This window comes from Diadema setosum, chromosome 21 (genome assembly GCF_964275005.1).
Source record: "Diadema setosum chromosome 21, eeDiaSeto1, whole genome shotgun sequence".
NCBI lineage: Eukaryota > Metazoa > Echinodermata > Echinoidea > Diadematoida > Diadematidae > Diadema > Diadema setosum.
The window spans coordinates 7,626,955-7,648,502 of record NC_092705.1 but is presented as its reverse complement, the minus strand read 5'-3'; the positions used below and the strand labels follow the sequence as shown (position 1 = coordinate 7,648,502).

The window sequence follows — 21,548 nt, the reverse complement described above, 5'->3', positions numbered from 1 at the left end:
ATATCTTAGCAATTTTTATTAAATAAACTTTAGAATTATATGCTCTTTCATCTTTCATAAGAGGTTTATCATTGTATAAAAAAAAAAGTAATCCTCAAAAAAAGTTGGAAACCTGAATCCCCATCTCAACCAAAACTATACCATCCCTTTAAACTGTGTGCAGTAAATGTCTTCCGCAGGAATCTAAACCACCGAGAGAGGTTTTAGTTGGTTTTGCTTGTGCTGGGTTTTACATTGTGCAGGGCAATTCATACATCATTTCAATGCATTTAGGACTGTGTGAATAAGATGCATGTAGGACTGTGTGAATAAGATACATGTAATGAGATATGGTTAAAGGTATAACATAATTCCCATATGACTGCAGAAACTGTCAATTTTTTGCTCTAAATTGGAGACCCATGCAGAAGAGATGCATGAAATAATGCTGGGATAAAACAATCTCAGTTTGTTAATGACATAAATGTGAAGTGTTCCAACCCCAAAAAGATAAGCCAGAAATATTGCGGACCCAGAGCATTCTTAAATGTGGTTGCTACCATTATGTGATGTTCTGTAGACGATTACAGGGATCACAATATATGGGACCATAGCAGCAGCAGCAGTATCATTTGTTGGAGAGTGAATCACATTCGCAGCTTGTTAGTTGCGTGCAATTCAGTACTGCTGCTTGGGCATGTTCCAATCATTACATACTAGTAAAGTTCTTCCTCTCCACTACTGTACTGGGAAAGCAATAAGAGTCCGGTATACCTACTTTTATTATTTCACACTTTTGATCTCCAAACACTCTAAAACAACAGATTATCCTGCTGGCAAATTGTATCAGTCAGACAAGTTCCTTGGTAGAGCCTTTCGATTTATTGTGAGCAAATTACAAAATGGTGGAAGACGAATTTTGAGCTCTTCTGAGAATCAATGTTTTTAGCTTTAAACTTGTAGTGGCCACCTGTCTATAGCAGACACCTGCTTTACAAGTACTCAGTATGTTGCCTCTACTAAACTCCCTCAAAGGGAAATTATTTTTGTGCCAAAGACCTTTAAAACAGTGCTGCAGCCACCAGTCTTGTCTACCATGACCAGCAGCATCCAAATTTGTCTCCCATAGTTGATAATTCACTGCATGTAGCAGCGTCAGAGTCTTATATTCAGCCCTGTTGGTGGACATACTACTGTACAAGCTGAAATTTTCGCGTACAGATATTTCGCGAATTGCTACATGGAGGACATTTTTGCGTGTTGTTAATTTTGCGGTTGCAAGGGTCTAACTAAACTTAGTTATTCACGCATTGTTATTTTCGAGTGTTGTTATTTTCGCGGTTCAAAGGCGATTTGCGAAATTCGCAAAAATTTCAGCTCGTACAGTATTTAGTTGCTCTTCTCTTCACCAAATGTTTTCCATTGCACATGCCCAGCCCCCTTTTTTCTCTGCTAAGACCAACATTTTTTTTTTTTTTTTTTTGGATAATGAGGGAAACCAAAAATGATACACCATGTTTTGCACTCACATATTTCTGAGACAAGATTACATGTACAATTAAAGGAAACCGAAACCCAAAGAGAAATGTGGACTGAGTGAAAGCAGCAACATTAGTAGAGCACATCAATGAAAGTTTTAGGAAGATCAGACAATCAATGCAAAAGTTATGAATTTTAAAAGTTTTGGTTTTGGAACCACTGGATAAGGAGACTACTTGAGTTTATCATGTCATGTGTGGACAACAATATAAAGAAAATATACAGAAAATTCAGCAAACTTTCACTTATCTAGCATAATGAAAAAACACTTAACTAACCACTTTCAGAAAGCAGGGGGAATAATTACTACCCTTAACATATGTCAGTATCAAGTTGATGGAATGTGTAATTTTCATGAAAAATCACATCATATCCTCAAAGATCTGAATTTGCCAAATTATGTTGTAATTATCAACTAATGAAATATTATTGCAATAACAATTAACATTGTCATCTTGCAGAAAGTTGATCTGTCAATACCATACCATTCAGTCTGAGAAAACTGATGTACAGCAAGTGCACTATTGCAGTTAAGCTGATACAATTTAGATTCATTTAGAAATGAAGACACATTCTCTACACATTCGTGTAGGACAATCATTTCCCTGAGAAAATGGTGATAAAATGACAGTGCAGTTGATGACCAGATTTAAGTGATATCTCGGGCATGCACCAAAAAAATAAACTTTGTAGTCAGTAAGTCTTTATTCAAGTATACTACCTCTTTGAATATGCTTCTATTATGAGAAGTATTTCTTCCACAAATGGAGTATGTATATATTGCCCATTTGGGGTAATTGTCAATATACAAATGAATAGTTTCATGGCAAAGTCATAGTGTATCAAGTCAAATCAATAATAATGTGATGAATTATCAGTCCTAACTGTATATATTAAACTTCTATAGACCTTGTGTTGATGTTAGAATATACCCGGAGTATGATCATACAATGATTTACATACTATATGTATATAAATGCAATTGTGTGAAAGTTTTGGTTGTGTGATCCAGAAAGTTGCATTAGTGTATCAGTGCAGAAAATTTGGTGTTGAGGAGGATGACTTTTTTTTTTTAATGACAACTAATATTACGTACCAGCTACATGTACATAAGAAAATTTGTGTGAGGATGTTCAGAAACGTACTGCCGTGATATCTATAATACAGTTGAGCTGTGTGTTGTTTGTATTTATTAAAAGTATCACCTTGCCATTTGATAGCAGTCCTAAAATACGTGTAACTGTCTCATTTACTGTTTGTCTTTACCCAGAATGTTGGTGATTTGTGTGCAGATGCAGTTTAAAGGGAAGATGTACGTTGTAGTTTTGATTTAGATGGGGATTCAAGTTTTAACTTTAAATGAGATAATTAGACATCACCTCAATTTTCAATTCAATTCAATTCGATTGCCATCAAAAAGACTTTGAAGCCCTCTTAGAATTGTATTTTAATATTTCATATAAGTGGTTTCTAATGATCTTGCTGAAAGTTCAAGCCTGAATCCCCATCTCAACCAGAACTATATTGTCCCTTTAAAGGTAGGGGATACCTTTTACAGAACTCCCAAAATGCAGCAAAACATTAAATATGAACCTCAGGGGGCTTGTTTAGGCTACTGCTTAGAAATTTGGAAGTTAACAGTTATCTACAATTTGAATAATGCACAAAACTCAACTACTCATTAGTTCTGTGTGTCAGCCACACTTAAGCCTTTTTGTTGCAGTCTTCAGTATTTTTTATCTATAAACACAAATCTAAAAGTAAAAGAGCTGATGTAATAACATATAGAGTGTGTGGCAAGAATGTATATAGAAATGTTTGTAAGTTTTGATGAACTTTATTCACAAAATATACATGATGGACACACATGCAGTGCATGGATCTGCAAAGGTAGCCTAGTAATGTACTGGAATTTACGGTGAGCCCCGAAAAAAATTCAGTTCAAAATCTAACGGTCAATAAAAATGTATTAAATGTTACCTTCCACTTTCAATACTCTATGGGAGTTTCTAAAATGATACTCTCTACAACATACCACTGTGTTTACACAACTCTTCATTTAAGGCATGCAAATGGGATTCCCTACCTTTGAACGTTTCCCCTCAGATACATTTTGCAAAGTACTGTATGTGATAGGGCCTTCATGACACCTACGTCATACAGAAAAACCCTGGGTACCACTTCATAAAACTTGTTATCAGTAATAAAGTCTGCTGCATTCTAAGACAAATTTGCTCTCAGCAAATCAGATACAAGGATTTCATTAGCTTATAACAGCCATCGTAAGTTGTTACTGATAATAAGTTTTATGAAACTTGGCTCTGGATTAGCATCATGCTCTGTGTGAAAAGAAAAAGGAAGAGGGATCTTCAGCATGTATGAGCAGTGAGCCATGAATCGAACCTCCCCCCCCCCCCCAGATCTCGACTGTTGATCACGCAATCGCCATGAAAATTGGCACATACATTTACCTGTGGCATAATCAACCAAATTATATTTTTAAAAAAAGAAATTGAAATTCTCATTTTTCATATTTTATATCAATTGATATTAATGCTAATATGCGTGAAATCATACTTTTTACTCTAAATCAGAAAATAAAGTTTGTAATATTCTAATTTTTTATGTAGATATTCTTTGTAGCATTCCTAACAATGTAATGGAAAGAAAATCTGGTACACTGTGTATCAAAATTATTTTTTTATGTATTTTACTGTTTGATCAATTTCTTATGTGTTTCCTTGTTTTCCGACCTTACGTCAATTTTCTTTTGCAAAATTTATCACAGAATCTATTTCAAGCATGATTATGCTAAACTGAATTGATTTCAGTCAATAAAAATGAAAATGATATCTTTTTGAATAAATTGAGAAAACTCCATTTGTGCATTTACTTTGTACACAAATCACATTTTTGAGCCATTTTCAGTCTGACGAGCATGTATAAAAGGTCGCGCAGCATCGTAACAGTATGCCCGATTTTCGCGAAAATGGTGTCGTAAGATGTGCGAGACTTAAAAGTAAAATTACAATTGCATACAAATGTCAACATCAGTTAGCTCCTCATTATTTGCAATAGCTCCTCCAGGAATATCAACCTTCCAGACAACTTCGATCAAGCACCAAACAATCTTTAACACCGTATAATGTAGTACGTAACTAAGTCATGTGGTCAACAATTTTTTCAATCTTCAATACCTCATCTTTGGAATCAGCTCCCTAATGATATCAGAGAATGTTCATCACTAGATCAGTTCAAGTCTTTATTGAAGTCTCATTTGTTTGTAAAGTAACTTTCATTGTTCTGTAAACTGTTTAATGTGTTTTAAGTTGATGTATATAATTTTCTTCTTTTGTTATTGTGTGTTTTTATACATGTATCTGTCTTTTCTCGTTTGTAAAAAAGCGCTTAGAGAAAAATAAAATATGGTTTAAAAATGGTTTATTATTATTATTAAAGTAGAGGGAGCGGCGCGGTCAAAAAATTTCATATGGCGGAATGGTTGTGGAAAATGTTGAGGGGGTTGAATAACCCTCCCCACCCGCCGCGACTTGTGAATTTGCCTCAAGTTTTGGAGCACAGTAAAGGTAACACACAATGTTCAATGCTCCACTGGGCTCACTTGGCACATAGCATGATGATCCCCTCAAGTGTTAGGAAGACACCATGACAATGAATGAGGCACCTCTATGCCTCAGGCAGCACTGCACACTGGCACTGGTCCGACGGTCCCAGACCAGTAAAAATCACTGTCAGACCAGCAACTTCTTAGGGATTGCTAGATTTACTGGTCCGACGTGACAGGTAAAATAAAGAAGGTTATATTGTTGTATAGGACAAGTAGGGAACATCGGTTAGTGTGCAGCCCTGCCTCAGATGTATATTAATTGTAGACACATACTCCTACTTTAAAGGGAAACTGTGGCTGATTTTCAGATGTTCACATTGGAACAACTATAAATTGGATATACTGAGTACAGAGTTTCGAAATTTACGGTGATTGGGATAAGGAATAAGAATGTTTATAACCAATCACAATGAACAAGAATGATGACATAGCAGCTTCACTGGAAGAATGCATGAGTGGGGGCTCAAAGAAGCAGACCTCAAAAGAAGAGAGCATGTATAAATTCTACACAGGTGACCTTGTTCACCCATCCACCTCCAGGGTATTGTAGGGGATGGCTAGTAACTGATCAGTGGGAATCAGTGGGAATGCTGGGGGATGATTGTTCCAATCCTTGTGGGATTCATTTAAGAGTACATTATATATCTATTGTTGTGTGAAAATTATTTGCTTCAGAGTGGTCTCATATTCAAGTAATTTGCAGTGTAATGTTTCCAGATTAGCATGCCTGTACAGTGACAGGACGATCGTTAATGGCCCATTAACGATCGTCCTGTCACTGTACAGGCAAGCTAACCTGGAAACATTGAACTGCACATTACTTGAATATGAGACCATTCTGAAGCAAATAATTTTCACACAACAATAGATATATAATGTACTCTTAAATGAATCCCACAAGGATTGGAACAATCATCCCCCAGCATTCCCACTGATTCCCATTGATCACTTACTAGCCATCCCCTTTAAGCAAGTAGTATTGTAATGGAATTGCATTGATACATTTCTGACATATGTGAAATATGTGAGCCTCCTACTCATGCATTATATGGTGAAACTACTACCTTCAGTTGTTCAGTATGATTTGTTCTGGGTTTTCAGAGTATTGGTTTCCCTACTCAAGGACCCCAATTCCACAAATCTAAACATGGAGTTGTCGATTTATGTACTACATGATGTGAAATTATGAAAATCGCCTCGACTTCTCCTTTAACAGTTGAACTTCACTTACCTTATGCCAAATAGCCCATTCCATTTTTTTTTCCTCACATCCAGCCATCCAATCAGCAATGCACACGGGGAGCAATGTGTTTTGAAGAGCAAATGGATCTGATACCACTGAGCTCTACAAGAAGGATACAATGTATGTCATGGAGATAGTTGATTTAGGCCATTCACTGTCCAATGACTGTGTAGTACACATGTTTCTCTTTCAGCATCTCATGGCCTGCCCACTTGAACATGAATGAAACACCTGCATGCACGACATTGCATGTTAGTATACCATACATGTATGTATGTCCATGCAAGCCTATATGCATAACATTCATTGTGTAGGTTACATAGGTAATGGATTGCAATCAATTTGATGACATCCATCTATATTAATGGCCATTGAGCAATACTAAATGCAAAGGGAGTAGGTCTTTAATTTTCAAATTTGCTATAAGTACAATGTACTATAAAGTTGTGATGGAAAATGTCACATATTTTCTCTTTTTTTTATGGTTTTTTTTTTCTTAGCAGGTTTAATCACAAATACCTCAAATTTACAACAATGGAGTTAATTCCCTTTGCAAACAAGTTCTTTATTTCTTCTAAGGCAGACAGGTTGTAGTTCTGCCATAAAATTTCACACCTGAAAAAGGAGAAAACAATTAAAGGAGTGCCCAAATTACCCCCATCCATGTGAGTGAGCTCATTATAGGATTCCCCTGATAGGCTGGCACCATATTAACTCAGGTTATACTTGGCCATACAAGTTGTTCTCATCTTGATTATAATAAAAAAGAAAAAAAATCTGCTTTCTTTTATTTTCCTGTGTTTGTAGGTCTTGCTTGCTTGTTGTTGCTGCTACTGCTGTTAGTAAAGTGAACTGTCTTTACAAAAGAATACACTGTTGTGCTATTTTTCCAATAAGTTTTTCCCCTCTGTACATATTTGTATGATTGCAATTGCTGATCTACATTTTAACAAATATGTTGGAAAAAGAAACTAGTGGGAATTGATCCCGTCATCTACTGCTTTTCAGAACACACCCTTGTTATGAATATAACAAGGTGATTTCCTTTCCGGAAATATATGTGTCTTCATGTTTTGCTCTTTGTTTTGTTTAACTATGGTGTAACCAAAGCTTTATACAAAAAAGGGATTTCACGGGCCTCTACTAGCTTGTTATCACAAAAAGTCAACTGTATTACGTCATTTTCATGTAACAACCGAAAGTCTTTTTTTTTAAATAAATTTATGCTAGCGGTAGCTCATGAAATGACCAATGATTTGTAATCAGAGTAATGCTTGTGATAATTTGGAAGAGCATTGGATAACATAGATGGTTTCATCCTAGCTATAATTTGATGGAGAGATTGTGTTGACATAGACTGGATTTTTTAATTTGACACTCCTGTTTCTGGACAATACATGATCATGTGATAGGCAACCAAACTCATGGCCTTACCAAGCTGTATGACAATGATAACAATCGATTCCGAATTAAAGGGCATTGTGAAAAGTAATGAAACTTCTCAATTTCCTTACTGTATTTCCATAATATTCGTCCGATTTCGATCAAATTTTCAGTTTTGTGGATATCAAATTTTACTTTCTTTTGTGCAGCTTAAATTCTAACAGGACCGGAATTGCCCTTTAAATCCGTAGGGCACACAAGCATTCTATGTGTATACTTGTCGTTATATAGAAGTATAAGAGCTGAATTATGAATCATAAATTAACACGATGACACAATGTAGGCTACGTTGTATACGTGGTCTTCTACATGCAGACAGCTAGTGCATGAAGGTCGAAGCTATTCAAATACCACAACTAGGTTTTAATGATCTTGATACTGAATTAACCATCATAACATAAAGAGCAATAAAGGAGACAATATTGTGCGTGTCCAGCGTGTATACACATCAATATCAGTCATAAATCAATTTCAACTTTCCGCTGATACTATAGCTGCTATTGTCGTTTAGATTATAATGAAAATATGCGCACACAGCGGGAAGTGAAAGCACAATTTACTGTCAGTCCACATCATGCTTCAAGACATTAATCTCAACTGCCCTCGCTACAGGACAAGCATAAAGACGTATCAGAAGTTTCAATCTTTATCTCTCTGTCTCTCTTGCTTTCTCTCTCACTCTTTCTCTGTCTCTCTGTCTTTGTCCCTCTCTCTCTCTCTCTCTCTCTCTCTCTCAACGTGCTATAGATAGTGTAGAATTCATTTGTTGAATAGTATGACACAATGTCAATGAGGGTAACTGCTTGTGTTCTGTGGTTGATATATATATATATATATATATATATATATATATATATATATATGATAAAGAATATATTTTTTTCATATGTGCATGTATATCATTATATATTACATAATATGTATATGCATATGAATCTATGAAGTGTTCAGCTAATGTTTATGTGTATTGAGTTTATGTATGTAAGTACATGTAAATGTGTTTTGCACTTGCAAAAATTGATAACACATTTAGAATTCGAAATTACGTTGACTAGTGTAGGCCTAACACCCTGAGACAGGTCAAGTGCGGTTCAGCATTTAGTATGTAGTCTAGATACAGTCTTCGTTAAAGGACAAGTCCACCTTCATATACATGTGGATTGAGTGAATGCATCAATATTAGTAGAACACAGTGAAGTTTGGGGAGAATCGGACAATCCGTTGAAAAGTTATGAATTTTGAAAGTATCTGCGTTGTCACTGGATGAGAAGACTACTACAGTGTATGATGTCATATGCGTACAACCATATAAAGAAAATAAAAAGAGAATTTCACAAAACTTTACTTTTTGAATAAAGTGCACATTTCTTGGACTTGTTACTGACATATGTTAAGTGTAATATTCTTCCCCCTGCTTTCTGAAAGAGAGAAGTCAAGTGCTCTTTTGTTATGCGAGAAAAGTGAAAATTTGTTGAATTTTCTTTATCTTTCTTTATATCGTTGTACTCATGTGACATCACAAGCTATAGTAGTCTTCTCATCCAGCCTTGAGTGAGCAGAAACTTCAAAAATTCATTACTTTTGAACGGATTGTCCGATTTTCCTCAAACTCTCAATGATGTGCTCTACTAATATTGTTGCATTTACTCAATCCACATGTCTATGATGGTGAACTTGTCCTTTAATACCTGTACACAGGACCTACTGTACAGTATTGCCCCCCCCCCAAAAAAAAAAATAAATAAATAAATAAAAAATAAAAAGAAGTACAATCGGATTTCTGCATTGATAACTTTCGATATTGTTAAACTGTCTTGAATTCTATTTCAGAATCGAACTCTTACCTATATTTTGCTTTAAAACAAAAACATTCAATTATTTGGTTAAGTGGTCATAGAGAAATTTGGATCGTTGTAAAGCATATCATGGGTCAATTTCTTTCAAGTTTAATACTTGGATGCTATTGGAACTGCATGTCAATGTGTGAACACAATGGACAGAACTGGGAGGGAAGGGATTCCTGACATGCTCTACAAAGATCCTCTTTTCTCTTTGACCACTGTGGCAAATCAGATGATTTTTTTTTTTCTGTAAGATGTGGATAACAATTATAGTTTCATGCCATGGAATTGTATTTGGATTGATTCAGTATTTTAATGTATCGTTGCGGATGGTCCCGTTCTGTTCTTTTTAGGGCGACATACGGCATAGAACTCGACGAGCGACACTCTCATAAGACCACTGACAGTGCCGCGACTATATACTCATGCCCTTGGGTATGTAAGGGTTAACTAGGTCGCCAAGGGGTTGGTTTACTCACTGAATTCTGTAGATTCGCAACTCCAGACGAATGTTTTTCTTGCTGTTATAGAATGACCCAACAACATCATCACTCAAATGCCTCGTGGGATAAGATCGTTGAGTATAATGACCAACACATTCATTTGAGTTTCAGTTTCAACGCCACAGATAATAACACAAACATGGTCAACTGCGATCACAGAAATCTACTTTTCAGTTTATACGTAAGATGTCTGGAAAGATCCTTTGTTCTTTACAAAGTGAAACGAAGTATCTGGTGACAAACAAGACGCATATTTTATGTATTCACTTCCTTGTTTAACCGTTTTAATTGTCCATATTAGGCAGACGCTTTCACACAAACACGCCTCTTATAATAGCTTTCATTGTACATTAGTGTGGTGCCAAACCCTCCTTTTCTGTCTTACCTAACAGTGTTACGTTCGTACGTATAATTACTAGTAATTCCCTGCAAACATATCCTACCATAGAAATGCTTCATATTCCTCAACTCAACCAGTGCAATGCACGTACTTGCAAATCACAAAAGATGTTATCTCTCTCTCTCTTACAAATATTCAATTTATGAATCAATTTCTCTCTCGTTCAGCCCCTGTCGAAAACCATGAGTACCAAACGGTATCTTGCCACTTCTTAATCTTATAAGAATGTATTACATTTTTTGCGACAATAACGGGGCCAACATAACACAAACACACACACACATGCACATACGCACACAAACTCGACACTGATGGTTTGCTTCCATGCATCTAGTTTATTTCAGATTCAGTATGTGACGACAGCGTAACATGGATTTGCAGCATTCAAGAGGACGTATTAAGAAAAAAAAAAACAGAAGAAGCGAAGACCCTCTAAAGGGAGGACGCGTTGCGATTGAACGATACCGCTTACAAATGTTTACATGGCTGGCATACCTGACACCTGAACAATTATGTAGGACAAGTCAATGTGACTTAACATGTATGTAGACATGACGATGAGATGTATTCAATTTGCACATCTATTGGTGAATAATAGTTCTCAAAAAAAAAAAGTGGGGAGAAAACAAATTTCATATGTACAACTTTTATACTTTTTGCCAAGTTTTCTTTGTGTCACATATACATTTGCTATCCTTGCGTTTGAGATAAAGTTCACCTCGAAAACATTCAATGTCACTTTGCATAAGAATTTAGCTTCACATAAGACGATTACAACCTCGAAAAGAATGTTTATCCTTTATCAACAAACGTTACCATTTTAAAGCCATAAAGATTACTAATATCTGCCAACTCCGTGCGCCATGCAAATTTAAGTATAATTTCTCAATTTTATTCCGTAATAGGAAAACAAAATGACTGGAAACGGAGAAAATCTATCAGTTCCCCATACCAAATACGCAGAACTCCACACTTTTGTGTGCACCTGGATAACAAGAACATGATACTGTTTATCTTTATGTAATTGTGTCGCGAGCTTTGAGTGCAATTTAAACTTTCAGCAACTATTTTCCTTTTTTTATCACCGCTATCATCTTAGCGGTGCATCCAAGTTGAGACTTCAGCATTTAACCATCAAGTGTGGCTTTATTGTCTGATGCATTATCTTCTTACTGCTAATGGTGCAAGATTTAAGTTGTTTTTTATCTTAGTTCGAAAATTGCATGTGTACAATTTATTTTATTGCAAAACTGGTGCTCTCACATCTGTCAAGAAGTTCTTCCTGTGCTATTTCCGATCAATACACTTTCACAAAAATGACACCATGTTCACACTCTTTCCACAGACAAAAATAGTATAAGTACTTCTAACAAACGGTATATAGCATTTTAACACCTACATAGGAAGTCATTCATTTCTCTTTGTCGTGGTTTACAAGTGCTAGCATGGCATATCCTATTTCACCTTCAACGGAAACATTGCCTCTGTATATATTAAATATACTTTTTCTTTTCATAATTATACGTGTACTCACTCTACATGCTTCTACCTCTCTCCCTTCATCATCCGATCATCATTGTGCTCACGCACGCAGTATTCTTCATTTTCGGTTGTGACTTCATTTTGCGATCATTCTCACCTAAAACCAGTTTCTTCTTACATGACTAGAAGTATACATTACATGCTGGTAAGTCGTAATCAAACACTAAAGACCTTTCACCCCATTAATGTGTAGTAGGTAACTTATACTGAGTATATATTTCTTTTTAATCTGAAGGGAATAGTGCCGTAACAAAGTTAGTTTCGCGGGCCGAGATTGTTTTGTTAGTCTGATATTCTTGTTACTGCACTCTAATGTAAACGTTGATACTCTGTACTTAAATGCCCGGTAGTGTTTACCTACTCAGGTAGTAGAGTTATCTCTGCTTTCATTGACTAGCTTACTTAGTGCAAATTGTGTGAGTATCAAAACAGCTGATGCTGGCAAAAACCAAGATTTGCAATTAAACATCTTGAGTACAGACTAAGCACATACTTGGCTGGTGTATTGGAGGTTATGGCAGCTCATATGTTTGGACATATATTATCAAGATACTTCCCGTTGATATTGGCAGAAGTAAATGACACAACAATGGCATGAAATCTATAAACCACAAACCTGCGCACCTGGCGAAATATGGATTTTAGATGGATATTGCCACAACTATAATTTGGTTATACTATTATGATTGACTGAAAGAACTTCAAGACTCGACAAAATGATGATGGACGCAACGGTGAGAACTTCAACACTTATTGATTTTGACAAGCATTGCAGGTAAATTCAACCTCCTCGATTTCTTCCATAGTCATGGAAGAGAGGTTGGTACATTCTACATGATACCATCTAGGGCAGTGACTACACCCTACCCACTGTGCATCTGAGTTATCAAAGTGCCCTCCGCATTCTGCACACACATCCTCCTCGATGAAGTCGTCTCGCTTTTTAATCTTCGCAGCTTTCTTTCCGGCACCGGCCCCCTTGTTCAACTCTTTCGCAGCCTTGAGAAGTTCTCTTGCGGCCTTGTTGGATTCTCGTTCCTCTCGTCGCTTTTGCTTCCTCTCCTCCTCCGCCTGCTGCTCCTCCTTTCTTCTCTTCTGGTATGCAATCCAAACTTGACCTGAAAGTGCTTTTGGAAGTTCCTCTCCCATGCCCTTTCTCTGGGTACTTCTCTCCGCTTCCGGATAAACCAAGTACTTCTCCAGACTCGGGCCGACAAAATCATCCGGCCTTCTGTTGTTCACCCCTGCTGGCAACCTTCTTGGATCAGGAAAAACAATGCTCTCAGCAGTGGTGTCTACTGTCTGCGTTGCAATGGACACCGTTATTGGCTTCTGGTCTATTGTAGGGTCTGTCGTCTGAGCAACTGATGATGTCGAAGATGATGACGAGCCCTCCGTTTGTGATTCGGATGAAGACACTGATGATGGCTTGGAATCATCAGAGATTCTCATGCTCGCGAATATGTTGGATGGACCGAGTTTGTTCCTGTCATACTTCTTGGTGAAGGGGTAGAGTCCAGCTGCCTTGAAGCCTGCCTTAGCGTACTCTGGCTTGATTTGATTCCAAGCCTTGGCAAAGATGCTAGCAAACACTGACTTGCTGACAAATTGGCCCACATGCTGGTCCTTCCACGCCGTTTCCTCTTTTTTGTAGGCCTTCTTCAGCGGCCCAAAGACAGCCAGATCTAAGGGTTGGGTCACGTGAGAGGAATGAGATTGTAGGCGATAGAGGATTATTTCTCTCTCTGCGCAAAACTCTCCAACGTGAAGATCAACGTGGCTGGTGTGCCCGTCCACCAGGAGAAGCACGGGAAAATGGATGTTCTGACTTACAAGATATGGATAAAAGTGATTGGAGAGCCAGGAATAGAACAGCTCGGCGTTCATCCATCCGGACTTGCTGAAACCGTAGAACCAGGATTCCGGGGCTCCTTCGAGGGGCTTCCAGTTGCGGGACACTCGCTGCCCCGGGTAGATGACAAAGGGTGGACAGAAGTTCCCACTGGCCGAAGCTGCCACAAGAGTGGTCAAATTTGTCTTGGTGGTGGAGGCCAAGGAGTAGACAAACTTCGCCCCTTTCATACCAAGGACGCGTTCTCCTTTCGGGGACAGGGCAAAGCCACTTTCGTCAGCATTCCAAATACGATGAGGGCACTCGAGAATGCTCATTGCGTTTTCTGCCTTCAGGAAATCGTGGAGGCCGTTATACCAGCGATCAAGTTTATCACATGTTAGGACGGCCCTCTCAATGCCGAGCCCTTGGGGATTGCGAAGAGACAGCGTCGGGTTCCTCTTCATGAAATGAGCAAACCACTTCTTCCCGGGCTTATTGTCGGTGAACGGGGTCTCTCTTCCTTCGGCCGTCACGATAGTCTGAGCCATCTATGGTCGAAGGGAAAAGTAAAGGTAGAAGACGTTTCATTGAGGAAAGTGACGCGCCAGATGTGGACAAGGTTACAGGAACGCTGGCCTATATGACACCGACACAATCATACCTTTGTACTGAAGTATTCCCATGGTAATTATGACTTGGACTCTTTTTCAAAACCGCATGCCGCCATCGGAGGGGTACAAATAGCATGATTAGACGTCACAGTTTGGGGATGATACATAAGAAAATTTAAAGGTCCTGTTTCCCTTTGGGAGCAGTGATTTAAAAAAAAAACTAGAAATGTCGCTATGGCGACTGGTATGCTTCCGCTATAATGCATGATTCTCCTATTAATAGGTCTGTAGTACATTTGGACAATGTGTGATTACATTTTCACAAAATTGGCAAAATATTGAAATTACATGTTTGTCACAGATGTGTTGAATATTCACCTTCCTTGACCTATGTTTAATTGGATGAATGGGAGAGCATGTATTTGGGGATTTTAGGACTTTTACTTCACTTTGACCCTTTCATTCGTTTATGCATTGAGTACTTTTCAAGGTATAGAGAAAAAGTGCAATATCTGTATTGAATACAATTCAGAAGAGAATCACTGTCAGGCAGAACATGCATAAACATGTACTAAGTTTCAAGATAACTTGAGCCACTTCGAGATATGGAGGAAGTGGTAAAGTTCAGCACTTTCACTTGATCTTTGACCTTTTGACGTTTGACCTTCTGGCAAAAAAAAAAAAAAAAAAAAAAAACTTCCAGGAGAATCTCTATTGGGTTATACATGCATGCAACAAGTTAAATAAAAAATAACCCTGCAGACATGGCATATATATATAAGGGAAATAGTGAAATTCTGCGGTTTGCCCTTGACCTTTGACCCCATGAACCCAAAATTCCCTAGATAATCACTGCCACTCAGTACATGCATATACTATGTTCCATGGATATACCTTGCACCATTTCCAAGATATGGAGAAAAAAAGTGAAATTTTAACATTTGTACTTGACCTTTTGACCTTTGACCCTTGACCTCATGACCCCAAACTTTCACCAGAGAATCTTAATTGGGTAATACATTGTATACACTACGTTTCAAGAAAATATCTTCAGGCATTGTGTAGATATGGGGGAAATAGTGAAATTTTTAGCATTTGACCTTGACCTTTTGACCTTTGATCTTGAGCATGTGCACCCTAAAGTTGATAGGCACAACTTCACCCCCTAATACACATACATGCCAAGTTCCATATAAGATACCTCAAAAGGTTTTTTAGTTACGCTGTACACAAAATTCATTACGGACGGACGGAAGGACGGACGGACGGAAGGACGGACAACCCGAAAACATAATGCCTCCGGCACCACTTCGCGGCGGAGGCATAAAAATCAAGATATCACATTTGATGCATACGTGTAGGTCTGTTGTATCACAAAACATCCTACCATAATTTTTATATACACAACTTTCGCAATAAAGCCTAAAATGTAAGGGGATTCAGCATTTTTCTCAATAACCATAACTGTAGACGGTTTAGTCTGGAAACATTTTTATTATGACTATTGTTCACATTTTGTGTATTTAACAATACTAAACATCGATTATACGGATTTTTACAGTGGTTGTTTCTATCCCTAACTCACATTTTAGAACTATTTTAAAACACTAATGCTGGGTTTTTGTTTCATTTGCGAATAGTAAATTATGCCTTAAATATACTTGATTGTTTTTCTAGCTTAATGTGAAGAATTTTTTACTTTCCTGCCTCAAACGACAGGAGAAATAATATCACCCTTAGATAATATCAAGTTCAGGATATGTCAGTTTTTTTGTATAAAATGACGTTTTGTGGAATTCTCTATCCATTTGCTATGAATCGTCTTCCCTACCCTGACGTCATGGACTGTTGGCCTTCTTATTCATCAATGACCGCACTTGAAATTTAATACACACACACACACACACACACACACACACACACACACACACAATTAAACGGAATGTCCGCTATATTGTCCTTTACTCCTATATACTTTTTTTTCATGTTTCTCCATTCACCGACTCCACATAATGTCTTGGGTGAATCCCCCTACGAGGTAACACTTTCTTGACTAGCTTCAGTATCAAAGACACACACACAGACACACACACACATACGGACACCAGACCTTCTGGAAAAGAGCTGAGAATAAAATAAGCACGTTGTTGTCAATATAATCAAACTCGTCAACATCCCAACCTACAACAATGGATGCAAAGAGAATTCAATATTCCTTTGACTTCGTAATTAGTGAGTATTGCCATCCGAAATGAAAAGCAAAATACAATTTAGTTGCACATAGCACGTTTGTAGGTGATACAACAATCATCATTTCTGTTTCACAACATATTGATGAGGGGGGGGGGGAATTGTAATTATCTGGTCATCGAAACAGAAAAGGGAAAGGACGTGATCATATTACAGACAGCGAATGTTAATATTCATTGCTACATCAAACGAGCACTGTGTTATCTACACCAACAACAACAACAAAAGAAAAAAATTATCACAGTGTGATGCTTTCATAGAAACAAGGATGATACATGATGTAAACAAAATAAAATACATCACATTACTTGATAGTGTTTGCATGAAATCAATCAAAAAAATGAAGCAGCATTCTTTGGTGATAGTATGTCAGTTTTTGGCCAAAATGCTCATGTTTCAAGCAAGATCGACAATAGCGTCTGCCAATATCAAAATTCTTAGCATCTTCAAGAAAAAGTCAGGTATGTCGCCATAGAACAACGTCAACTATCGTCAACACTCCATCTTCATGAACTCTTTCAGATTTTTGTTGTCTTTATTTCGTTTTTTTTTTTATTAGAGGCAGAAGACTAGATTCTGCAAACGTCTTGTGACAGAAAGTTTCTGAGAGTATTTTGTACCTTCATGATCTGCTCCCTGGTTCTGCCATATCCAATGCGAGACATCTGGATAGCCCACTGGGCTAGCCTGTCCTCCTCAGCCGGTGTCAAGTAAGGGGCGCGTCCCAATTTGCAGTACTCCTCGGGTCTCCGCCCACTCAGTTTGTCGAAGATGGTACTCCTGGGAATGCCATACTGGACGGAAGCCTGGCGCTGAGACAGCTCGCCAAGTCTCACCCGCTTCAGGGCTTCCTGGAGAGACTCCTCCGTGTACAGTCGCTTGGGCATACTCCGCCCTTTCAGCTCCCACCAGCCGTCCCTCGCGATGGCAGAGGTCAGCAGCTAAAATGTGCCTTGAGCAATTAGTGAACGGTGACAATGTTTCAGTTTCTTCTTCTTTTTTTTCAGTTCTACTTTTTAGTAATATCCCCACACTTCACGTTCTTGATGAAGGAACAAGAAATATGAATATATTTCTAGATTCTCTAAACCCTTTCCTGTATTATAATATGTCCTGAATCCAAGAACACGTGTGTGCATTGACCGGCATCTCACTCAACAATTTGTTCACACAATATCTGCTATGCATGCAGCATAATATTCTGCCTGCTTTTTTTTCAGCCTACAAAATAATTCAAATAAAATCCACTCAGACACTCAAAGAGGGAACTTACTAGCTTGTGGCTGCTTGTGTTGTGAATGATTTCCTGTTGATGCTGATTTTGCGTGTGAACTTGGTATTCCCCACTTCACATCAGTGCTTGCCTCTCGTAAGTACACGTATCAAGTTTGTTTTTAATCGCAGAACAATGCGCTTTCAATACGTCTTATCATTGCTCTTCATGAGTGGTTTTGCAAGGCTTGTAAAGCGCGCTTGCCTCGAAGAAAGCATCATGCAAACATCTAGACTTTGGTAAACATTGCACAGCACTTAGTCACTCGTTCAGATCTCTCTAGACATGCTAGTTCAATTCCATCCATTGATATGAAAGTGAGAGTAGATACGCAATAAATGGAGACAATTGGTATCATTTGAATCTAATGCTGTCAGATGCATGGAGTATTAATATGATGAATAGCAAATTTCATCCATCATGTTAATCACAGTTAGAGTAGCAATATTGTACACGTAATGTCACGTGCTATTAATATTGTTATTTCTATTCCGTTATTTCTTTTAATGCGTTGTTTTGTAGTTTGGTATATATATATATATATATATATGTGTGTTTGTGTGTGTGTGGGTGTGTGTGTGTGTGTGAGAGAGAGAGAGAGAGAGAGAGAGAGCGATGAGAAAGGAAGGAGAAAACGGCGTGTAGCTTTGACATCATTATTCCTCTCACTGTTCCTCCTTTTCGGAAAAGTACAAGAGTTGAAAAGTTGGTCTCCGCCGGGAATCGAACCCGGGTCTTTGGCATGGAACGCTAATAAAAGCTATGTAATGATTCAATAAAGTGATGATGTACTGTTTAAATAATGTATGATGCCCGTATTTTTATGCCATTAGAAGCCGTGACAGTCTCCAAAGATGAACAATCAAATGGATTCAACATTCGTATTAATTGTGAAGGTCATAGAGGAACTGTCATCCAAACATAATCATTTGACAATGTTTGAAATCAATCACAATGATTCCGAAACGTATTATACGAACGGCAATATGAAAAGTCACGATATATGAATAAACACAATACGCATAAATCATTCGAAATGTATGGTAAACAAATGAAATTGATGATGGTGTACACTCGAAGTTAATAGGAGTTGTTAGATAAGAAAAACGCGAAGGTTCATGATGCTAAATGTTTAAACTCATACAAGAAGTCAGAGCTAAGTGTTAAACGAGCCTGTTTCTCCCATTCTTTGGGAAGATTGAACAAAATATTTCCTTTTAAAAAACTTCGAGAACCAAGTACCTGAAAAAAAAAGAGTTTGTTTTCAAAAGTTGGTCTATGTATTTTTATAAGACAATTAATCATTGTCAATGAAGTAGTATGAAATATGATATGCTTCAATTTTCACTTTAGTAGTCCTTGATTTAAAAATAGATTGAAGTGTTGAATAGCGGTTGTAGCTTTGTTAAGAAAACCACGTGTCCATTCGAGGTTTCAGTGCGAATGATGTATTCTTTCTTCCAGGCATGATTGTACATTTCGCTGGTACAACCAGAAACTGTTTTCCCCCTGAAGTTGCATGCAATCTCGATAGTAAATGGATCTAAATTTTGAGTTGTTTTGGTGACCCTGCGTGGCAAAGCCAACAGAGGGTATTAGCCAGATATTTTGTCAATTTCTGCCCTACTCATATTTTAAGCTTTAAAATGGTATATGAGCTGCGTTAATTGGAGTTAACTTTCTAAAATTACATAGTACCGGTGGTATAACCTCTATGAAAGCATGCTTTAAAAACACCAAAGTTGAGGTTCAAATCCAAAATTGATTTCTACAAGTCATTATGCAAGAAGAAAATCCACAAATAAACAAAAAGCCTGCACCGTGTATTGAGAATTTTCAAAATAAACGAACTACATAGAAGTAGGATTGGTCAATACGATACTTATGACAAGCAATTGCGACACTTTGCAAATGCGACACTTTTTGACAAGAGAGACTTCCAGTATTTTTAGGACTGGAAAGAAATCAATATGTGGGGTATGTGGTGGTCTTTGTGATACACACTAATAATTTGCACATAGTTCACTTTTTAACAGAGACCAAAGTCCAAATGTGGATTGACTGAAAGCAGCAATATTAAGGGAACACATCAGTGAAAGTTTGAGATAAATCGGATTATCAATTTAAAAGTTGGGAACTTTTAAGGTTTCGTTGCTGTCATCGCTGGATAAGGAGACTACTACACTTCATGACGTCATTATGGACAAAAATATTGGGTAATATAAAGAAAATTCAGCAACATTCCCAGCATAATGAAAGAGGTATAATCTCTTTCGGAAAGCGGGGGAAATGATATATTACCCTTAAAATATTTTGTCAGTAACAAGTCGATGAAATTTGTACGTTTTATGACAAACACATCTTTGTCCATATAAAGATCATGTGTATTATGGTATAAACTATAGTCCCGCCGGAAAAGATTGTTGTCTTTTGCCAAATAATTATTGCATCAAGGAAAATGTAAGGGAACATTGCATATAACAGATACACCACTCAAAACGTGGTGCTTTGTATGCCATAAATGTCTGTCTCTAAACAGAGAGGCCTGTTAGGAATTGTCCATGAGCTCTGATAGAAAACCCTTATCAAAATATTTTGTAATGATGAAGTCCGTGAAGTCCGTAAAGTACAAGACGGTTAAGAACAGGTCTCTCTCATTAAGTTAACACACACTGTATCCCTCGTATATTATTTCACAGTAGACAGGAAGAGGAATATGACCTGGTATAAACAATTACCTTTTTGCCAGGGAAAACCTCTCCTCATGATATTCAATTAATGTCTACTTCCGCGACTAAGGCTTATACATTTTGATGAAGGTTTAATATCTTGTAAATAGGATAGACCACGCGGACCGAGCCCATCATGAACATTTCCCTTTAAAATTATGATAATATAAATCTGGGCAAAACAAACAAAACAAAACAAGAAATAAGCATCTCTCGTCTGTTCTGATTAACATTGGTGAGAAAGAATGAGAATTGGCTGATGCGGTAAAATCACACCTTTATATATATTTCATATGTTTCATTATTAGGGGAAATTTCATGTCACTTAATGAATAAACAAGCAATATAGACGTTATATTCAATTTCAAAATGAATCCTAAGATTAATGGCGGCATCAATTCTACGCCGATCACCAAAGGCACAAATGCGTTGCATATGTGACATGCCTTTGTGCATCCCTAGCAAATTGACGAATACCTGAATAATCATAGCCAGTTGGAACTCCAGTTCTTGAACATACTTGAACAGATCAGGGATCAGGGGCCTTCAACAGTCATAACCGAAAGCGTTCACGTGATTCCGGCACCAACCCACCAGTGCTGCAGCTCACGTTTGCATGCACTGGACGCTGTCGCCCAATGCTCGTAGCGTGTGTGTTTGTATGTGTGTGTTGGGGGGGGGGGCATGGAGGGTACTTTCCCTACCCCAATGTCCTGTATTCTCGCTGTTCCTA

General features: G+C 37.6%; 1 protein-coding gene across 1 annotated transcript; it reads right to left on the bottom strand.

Annotated features, from left to right (window-relative positions):
- Positions 1–12,794: 12,794 nt before the first annotated feature.
- LOC140244148 (uncharacterized) lies at positions 12,795–17,700 on the bottom strand. Its single transcript, XM_072323778.1, has 2 exons — positions 17,434–17,700; positions 12,795–14,500 (listed from the first exon to the last, which is right to left on the bottom strand). The coding sequence occupies exons 1-2, from the start codon at positions 17,698–17,700 to the stop codon at positions 12,869–12,871; spliced, it is 1,899 nt and encodes a 632-aa protein (XP_072179879.1). The 3' UTR covers positions 12,795–12,868.
- Between the last annotated feature and the right edge of the window lie 3,848 nt (positions 17,701–21,548).

Excerpts from the sequence above, each read along its gene's own strand:
- LOC140244148 (XM_072323778.1), bottom strand. The coding sequence starts at position 17,700 with ATGCCCAAGCGACTGTACACGGAGGAGTCTCTCCAGGAAGCCCTGAAG. Across the intron at positions 14,501-17,433 it reads CCAGGGAGCAGATCATGAAG|ATGGCTCAGACTATCGTGAC; the intron begins GTACAAAATACT and ends CTTCGACCATAG.